The 9,046-nt window shown below is 43.6% G+C and overlaps 1 protein-coding gene across 1 annotated transcript; it reads left to right on the top strand.

Annotated features, from left to right (window-relative positions):
- Positions 1–5,968: 5,968 nt before the first annotated feature.
- On the top strand, positions 5,969–8,428 carry LOC115748683. Its single transcript, XM_048282436.1, has one exon. It carries the CDS (start codon positions 6,620–6,622, stop codon positions 8,387–8,389), a length of 1,770 nt encoding a protein of 589 aa, XP_048138393.1. The 5' UTR covers positions 5,969–6,619; the 3' UTR covers positions 8,390–8,428.
- The last annotated feature ends 618 nt before the right edge of the window (positions 8,429–9,046 follow it).

The raw sequence follows: 9,046 nt of genomic DNA, 5'->3' as shown, positions 1-9,046 counted from the left end.
TGAAAATGACCCTATCAAGTACCTTCTAGAAAAGCCAGCTTTGTTAGGAAAAATGGCCAAATGGCAAGTGCTCCTTTCGGAATTCGATATCAAAACCTCTCCCCAAAAATCTGTTAAGGGAAGAGCGATTGCTGACATGTTGGCCGAAAATCCTCCTAAGGACACCCCAGAGCAAAGTGATAGAGGCCAAATTTTGAATATAACCGAAGACAAATGAATAATGTACTTTGACGGCGACGTAAACCTCGCTGGATCGGGTATCGGGCGAGTCTTAATATATCTTGAAGATCAACATTATCCCCTCTCGGCCAAGCTGGTGTTCCCATGCACCAACAATATTTCTGAATATGAGGCCTGCATCCTTAGATTACAATTGGCCATTTCCTTGAAAGTAAAGAAGCTGCTGGTATATGGAGATTCTATGCTCATCATCTTACAAACTCAGAGAGAGTGGAAGACAAAGGATCCCAAGCTTATCCCTTATCCCAAATTTCTAGAAGAGTTGATCCACCATTTTAAGGAGATCACTTTCGAGTATCTACCAAGAACTCAGAACCACTTCACCGATACTTTAGCCACGGTATCAGCCATGTTACAAGTACGGGATGGCCTTGAAATAGAGCCGTTAAGGATTGACATTATTGATCAACCAGCATCTTGCATGGTCATCAAAGAAGAACCCGATGAAGAACCATAGTATCATGATATCAAGAATTATCTATTAAAAGGCGAGTTCCCTTGAAACGACCAACCGGAAGATAAAAAGTACATCAGCAAGATGTCTTCTAAATTCTTTCTCGGTGGACGGATCCTATACAAGAGATCCTTTGATTCAATCATACTGAGGTGTGTAAACGCCAAAGAAGCAAATCTCATTATGAAAGAGATCCATGAAGGAGAATGTGGGCCGCACATGAATGGTCATCTCCTCGCTAGGAAGATCATGAGACTCGGATACTCTTGGATGACTATCGAGTCCGATTGCAATCAACATGTCAGATCTTATCATCCATGTCGGGTATATGGCGACAGGATAAATGCGCCACCAAATGAGCTTCATCAAATGCCGGAACCTTGGCCGTTCTCTATGTGGGGGATTGATATGATTGGCCCCATCAACCCAAAGGCCTCAAACGGACATCGTTTTATTACGGTGGCTATTGACTATTTCACCAAATGGATTGAGGCCAGCTCATATGCCAACGTTACCGCAAATAGCGTGGCTAGATATCATTTCTAGGTATGGAGTTCCAAGAGTGATCATTACGGACAATGGCTCCAATATGAACAACAAGGTAGTCGATCACTTATTAGATCAATTTAAGGTACGGCATCTTAATTCTTCACCTTACCACCCATAAATGAATGGAGCAGTGGAGGCGGCAAATAAGAATATCAAGAAAATATTGGCTAAAACTGCTCAAAAATATCGGGATCGGCATGAAAGATTGCCATATGCTCTCATGACCTATCGAACTTCAATTCGTACTTCAACCGGGGCAACTCCTTACTCTTTGGTATATGGTATGGAAGCAGTCCTACTAATAAAAGTTGAAATCCCCTCTTTAAGGGTCCTTTCTCGGGTTGAACTCTCGGAAGATGAGTAGAATCGGCAAAAGCATGAGCAATTAAATCTGATTGATGAAAAACGGCAAAAAGCCATTTACCATGGTCAGAGCTATCGGAAGAAGGTGGCTAAAGCTTTTAACAAGAAAGTCAAGCCTAGGAATTTTGAAGCGGGGATGCTAGTGGTGAAGAAAATGCTCCCCAATGCCCAACACCCAAGAGGCAAATTTACGCCAAACTATGAAGGCCCCTATGTGATTCAGAAAGTCTTATCCGGGGGAGCTCTTATCCTTGTAAACATGGATGGAGAAGAATTAACAAATCCGATAAATGCAGATGTCGTGAAGAAATACTATTCTCGAAATAAAATCAAGCTTCAAAATGGTTGATAAGCGGATCCGAGTCACGTGAAGCTTTGCATTTGCATGACATCTGCATGCCTGTATTTGCATATGTTTGAATTTTGCAGGTGAATTCGAAGTCATGAAGAATCCGATGAAGCATTTGACCGAATAGTAAGTCAATCTTGCTTGAAGATTTTGAATATCTTTAACTTACTGGTTCCTTTTGTTTATCCAGGAAACATGAGTCGACATTTGAAGAAGACGGGTTTGAGTTTCTCTCTTCTTGAGAAGGATACTTATCTCTATCGAAAGATGTTATCTTGCTTAACACTGAAATTTTTTTGATCTTCAAAGCCGCAAGGCCCTTTAAATAAACATGCCCTTTAAATTTCACAAGCAGCTTTTTGAACACATCGTTTGTGGTGAAAATTTCTACAAATGGTGAATTTTGATAAAAACACCTCGAAGCTACGTAAAAGGGTATGTTTTGAAAGCTTTGCAAGAGGATAATTCTTGGGATGAAAAGAGGCAAACCTTATCCTCAAAACACGTCCCCGATACACTTGAGAGATGAGCGAAAGTGATAGAGCGAAAAGCTTAATTTTGGGACATAGGGATCATTCGCGGTGATTACATGGATTGAAATGACGAAAGGCATTTCCATTTCAAATTCCCCATACACACTTATATCCCTTGACAACCATTACGAACCAAAAGGGAGAAACTTTCTAGATAAAACCCTATCAAGAACCACCCCACATTGGGGTATATTTGGAGGTTCATTGGTGGATCCCTTCGAGAAAAGATCAAGGTAAGACTTTATTGTGCTAACTTGCATTAATCTTTTTGTGACAACTTCAGGTGATTTCTCGCAGAGGCTTGGAACATCTTCAAGTCAATAAAAATACTTCGTTTCTATATCCCCTCAGATTTTAAAATCATTGTTTTCCCCAATTTGAGCCTTTATAATCTTCATTTCTAAAACCATTGTTGGTGATCACCTCCCTATGCTGGGGCAAAAATAAAGGAATTACCAGTAATAAGTCGAAAGCATAATTGGAAGAATTTTTGATTACGGTCTCAAAGAAGCCGATCAATACAAAAATGACAAGCTCTCTTCATCCGCCATTGATGAGAGCTCGAGCAAAGATCGTGAGCTCTTGGCCCGGACAATCTAGGCCAAATCGAACTTGAGGATCATCATCGGAAGCTTGCACGAGGATCAAGGAAGCGATCGCCACCGATTTCGCTGCCAAAGACCACCTGGATCGGTAAGTCGAGCTTGAGCCTTCTTACTTGTGCATCCATGGCATCGCACCCTCACGCACTTGATTCTTTCAATTGATGTGTGCCTTTTCTTTGGAACTTCTCGACCACGATCGCATCTATTTCTGGCATTGATTTCGCTGAAACACGTCGAGTCGAGCCTTCAACCTACTGCAGTGCGGTCGAACTTCGGCCGGGCTTCTCTAGCCACTGCGGGCTCAATCGGAGCTCGAGATAAGTATTCTCAACTTGATTTGAGTGTTTCTAAAGCTTGAATTCGATAGTTATGCTCTATATTGCTTGATTGAGTTACGAGATGTCAAGACCGTACGTGGTGTCTATCTCGTGATTTAACCGATGAAGTCTTATGATTCTTGGATATGTTGTAGAGGAAGTTCTAGCGAGTCATTTGGTGGTGGTTTCGTGTCATTCCGGTGATATCTCGCCGGAGAAATGTCAGCCGTCCATCTAGTGTCGTTACGAGGTTGAAGACGATGCTAAGGTGGCGCGGTCAGCGGGTCAAAGGCTTAGGTGGCGAGAGAGGATTGGTCTAGGGTGTTGCTGACTCGGCTCGGCCGTTGGCACGAGCGAGTGAGTCGAGATCTAATATGACGATCGGGATAATTAGATGAGTTTGATTCTTAGCCGTTGAATCAAATTTTTATATTTTTTTATTATTTCGTTTATTAGATAGAAATTAGAAAATACAGAAACGGTGCTGTTTTGCTTAGATGATGCGTCGTCGTTTCACCATTTAGATGGACGAACGGTCCAGATCAAGCCTAGGATCAATCGCGGCCATTCGGAGTACTAATTGATGTGGCGTCGTTTTATTGCGGGGTGAATTGACGATCTAGATTGAGTCATAGATTTAATCGTGGCCGTTCATTCGTTTATTCGATGCGGCGTCGTTTTGTGTATGGAGGCAGAAGTGTCGTCGTTTTAGTCTGAAGGCGAGTCGACGGGCGAGATCAAATCGAGGATTGATCTTAGCCGTCCATTTTTATTTTTGTATTTTCGGATATTAGCAAATTGACTTTAAAAAAAATTTATAGATAAATAGGATACGACACTGTTTTTGTGTAGAGCGGGTCCGAGCGAGTCTGGATCGGGTTGACCGGTCGTTGACCGGTTTGACCCGGTTCGAAAATAATAATAAAAATTAATAAAAATTTCTAAAAAATCCAAAAAAATTAGTAAAATTCATAGAAAATCCATAAAAATTCACAGATTTTTCCAAAAAACTTTTCTAAAAATGTTTAGATCGATTCGGGACTCATATAGTCTGAATCGAGAAATTTTGAAGTTCCGAGGGTTGATCCATCTCGATCCGAAAAATTTCTGATCTTTAGAAAATAAATGAAAAATCCAAAAAAATTAGAAAAATTCCAAAAATTCTGAAAAATCACAAAAAATGGGAAATGGCCACATTCAATTGGCCCGACCCTATTTTTTGATTTTTGGGTCCCGAACCTTCCAAAATAACCATTTTACCCTTTTGGGCCTTACGCCCCAAAATTTTCCCGAACCACCCCCGAACTCAAATTGGTATTTCTATGGGCCAATAGGGCCGCATTAGTCATGTCATGTCTTGATTGATTGATTGATTTGTTTACCTTGATTGCATATTTAAATTCTTGATTGTGATTGATAGGTTAGCAAATTCCCATCTGCATGCTTCCCTGGATCATTAGAGCCTACCTCACCCTAAATTTCGTCTGCATGATTTCTTAGGTTAGAAAATCACTCAACTTCGGTAACCGAAAGGGTGTCGATGTAAATCTCGGCGTAACCAAGTCCCCGGACCCAAATCTCTGGTTCTCGTAGAATCGAACGGTTTTTCCCGATTGCTCGATAGGGTTTCCGATCATACCCTTCAAAAATTGATCGGTGGCGACTCCATATGCATGCATACTATGCACATATCACCCGACCACACTAAGGTCGACCCCGATAAAATTTTCCTCACATCGCGATTCGAGTAACGGGTCTTGGGAGAGACCCGCGCGCCGAAGATCCATTTCCCAACCGGGTCCGAAGCACGGCTCGTTAACCTTCGAACAACCTCGCCCGTCGAGGGAGGGTCGCGACAACATGAGCTACACATTTTGCAATGAGCATGGTTTCAGTCAGGTAGAATCGATTCAATCAAACCCCGCAAAAATAGGGTTTGCGGAGAAAAGGTTCTAATTCATTTCAACGAAGCTTAACCTTGCAAGTGACAATTCTATTATGGTCAATCCATGATGGGGTTGAGCCTTATGGTTCTTTCGAGATGGTCGATGCCAAATTCACTACTATTTTCTCTTTCGTGGGGAGGTTCGAAGGTCGTCTTTGAACCTTGCATATCGTTTCACCGTATTGCAGTCCAAAACTCACTAAAACAATAATGGGATTCCAATTAAATAAACTGTCCACCTTTGTTATAGAGCTTTTGATGATGTATCATATAAGTTATTACGAGACAAATTTCGACATAGATGGAGCGTTTTTATCAAGTCAAAGTGCTAATTACAGCTGGGACATAACCTGGGTTGACCAGACCCTTTCTTGCAACCTTTAGAATTGCAGTGAACCAGCCTTTACTTGTTTAGTTATCAGCTTTTCTTGTTTGCCTTAACTTTTGGTTCACTTGAGGCTTTTCTTGATACAGTCCGGTCTCAAGAGTCCCACATCAGACGGCCACAACAACCACAAGGAAATGACCCAGTACATGAGGCCCAGCTCACCATTCTTGAAGCTCACGCAGCTATGCGGTGAGCACCCAGCGAACTATCTTACTAAATAATTCCGTGCACTCGCTGCACTTAGCACAGCATACGCCTATTTATGAAGGTCTCGCCTTCACCGGCTTGAGTCCTACAAATCAGTAAAGAAAAGTTTCTCGTCACTTCTTAGCCCGTAGACTTAAAAGCATGTTTTTGTCTCTTTCTTCTTGTACTCCCTTCCAAGCGTACCTCAAAAATGTTATTTTGTTTGACATATTTTAACTATTGTGTTAGATGTTTGACAGATTTTAAGTATCGTGTTAGATGTGACCTCTAACGAGTTGAAGAGAGTGGACAATCCACAGAGGCTTCAGGCTTTGGCAGTACCTTTTTGGTGTTCGAACTTTTGTCCCACCGAGATCATCTGATAGCTGAACAACGAAAGAGGGATGCTTCGGACAATCAACAACAACAAAGAGAAGACAAAGGGATCTCTCCAGGCCTTTTGTCTACACATAGTTTAATTTGTTGGCCGGGATTCAATTGCCGGCTACAGGTAAATTATTCCCAATCAACACTGGAATGGCAACACATTCGACTTCTTTAGTCCAAGTCTCGATCTGCCTGCTGGATTACTAATCCACGTGACATACCACTATACCATTATATATTGAAACTGGATTCTCCACCAAAGAGACAGGACAATTCCCTTCCCTTGCTCTTGTCTGACAGGAGATGCAGAGGATGACAATACCCGAGTCTGCAGCCAACACGAGTGATGGCGCTGGCCGGGGACATCCCAAGAGCTTTATCTGGCAGGTGCTTACAGGCCCGTGGTTCATGCTATTCGCGACGCTCCTCATCATGTCCGTCAACGGAACGTCGTACATGTTTGGCTTGTACTCCAACGGCATCAAATCGTACTTTGGCTATGACCAGACAACCCTCAACTTGCTAGGCTTCTACAAGGACCTTGGTGGGAATCTGGGTGTGGTGTCCGGGTTCATCTATGAGCTTGCGCCTCCATGGGCCGTACTCTTGATCGGGGCACTCATGAATTTCTCCAGCTACTTCACAGTTTCGCTTGCCATCACCGGTGGTATCCCGAAGCCGCCAATATGGCAAATGTGTCTTTACACGTGCTTCGGTGCGAACTCTCTCTCCTTTCCCAACACCGGGGCCTTGGTCACGTGTGTCAAGAACTTCCCTGAAAACAGAGGGATTGTCATCGGCCTACTGAAGGGGTTCATCGGTTTGAGCGGCGCAATCATCACACAAATCTACCATGCCTCCTTTGGCGATGACCCGGAGAAAGTCATTTTGCTGATCGCGTGTCTGCCCACAGCTGTGTCCCTAGTTTTCATCCGGGTGATTCGCATTACGAAAGTTTCTCATCGAGTGAAGGAGGTTGCGATATTCTATCGTCTCCTGTATATTGCGCTCGGGCTTGCTGGGTTTCTCACGATTGTGATCATCCTACAGACTAGAATTAAGTTCACCAGATATGAATACGTCGGGAGTGCCTTAGTTGTCCTTATGATGCTGATTCTGCCACTTGGTTTCATCGTAAATGAAGAAACCAAGGTTCGGAAAGCCGAGATAAAATGTTTGCCCAATGATCTGCCGTCGGAAGTGGTACTGGTAAATCAACCTCCTGGCAGAACATCGCTTCCAGAAGCCACGCCAAATCCTCCAAGAAAATTGGACCCACTTTCTCGCCTCGGCGACATTTTAAGGCCACCCAAGAGAGGAGAGGACCATTCCATATTGCAAGCGATATTCAACATCGACATGTTAATAATAATCATCTCAACAACCTGCGGGGTGGGAGGAATCCTGGCCGTGATCGACAATCTCGGCCAAATAGGTAGTTCCTTAGGCTATCCACCTCGCAGTATCGCAGCATTTATTTCGCTCGTGAGCATCTGGAATTTCCTCGGTAGAGTGTTTGCAGGTTTCTACTCAGAGTACCTTTTGACCAAGTATAAGCTTCCCCGCCCTGCAATGCTCGCTGCCATACTCCTCTTCACTTGCGTCGGCCATGGATTACTCGCCTGCGCGGTCCCGAACTCCTTGTACATCACCACAATGATAATGGGATTCTGCTTGGGAGTGCAGCTGCCATTGGTGTGCACCATCATATCTGAGGTATACGGGCTCAAGCATTTCTCTACGCTTTACAACGTCGGGTCGGTATCGAGCCCGATTGGGTCTTACATTTTCAACGTGAAGGTTGCCGGCCATTTGTATGACAAAGAGGCGCTGAGGCAGTTGAGAGCCTCAGGGCTCACGAGGAGAGCAGGAGATCCATTGAGCTGCACCGGGATAAAGTGCTATCAGACGGCCTTCATAATCATCACGGCAGCCACATTTTTCGGTTGCCTCGTTTCGCTAGCATTGGTGCTGAGGACGAGGAAATTCTACAAAGGCGATATCTACGCGAGGTTCAGAGAAGACCGAGAAAACTCAGCAGCCACTTCCGATGTGACTCCAGGAAGAAATTGAACTATTTCTTCACGGTGGTGAAGGGCATGAGAAACGGGAAGATGATCTCATTATTTGATTGGCTTCCAAGTGATATTGAACGAATTTAATATTTGTATCGTTACCTTACCATCTTAGCTGAATGCTTCCTATTTTTATGGGCGAACAGCATACTTGTGTCGAATCCAAGAGGACGATTTGCTGGGTCGAACTTGCACGCAGTAGATGAGAAGAGCTCGCCTCTGGCTCCATATTCACTATCTTAACAAGGATGAGAAACGAAGATCAAGAATAAATGCTATTACCCTAAATATGTCGAGGGCAATTGGCTACATTTAAGATAAATTTAGCTCTAATTGTAAGATTAACGGAACCCTAGCGTGTGTGCCACGGTTTAGTGATAGGTGGCGCCTTTAAATGGCTAGGGAAATGGAGGTGGCCGGTCGCAAATTAGGAAGGGGATGTGGTGGCAAGTATGGGAGTGAATGATATGAGATTAATAGAAGAAATGGGTGCCATTTGGCTGGCTGATCACTCAATCCCCTTGCATAAGCTCATGATGAGCTTGGAACTCACCAATTCATGATGGTGAAACCCCCTCGTGGAGTTCGCCGAAGAGAGAGAGAATTCTCCGAGTGAAATGGAGAAACAGCTCGCACAAGTCTCACTTTTGGGTGA

The sequence above is a fragment of the Rhodamnia argentea genome, chromosome 7 (assembly GCF_020921035.1).
Source record: "Rhodamnia argentea isolate NSW1041297 chromosome 7, ASM2092103v1, whole genome shotgun sequence".
Lineage (NCBI taxonomy): Eukaryota > Viridiplantae > Streptophyta > Magnoliopsida > Myrtales > Myrtaceae > Rhodamnia > Rhodamnia argentea.
This window is presented reverse-complemented; position numbering and strand designations above follow the sequence as displayed.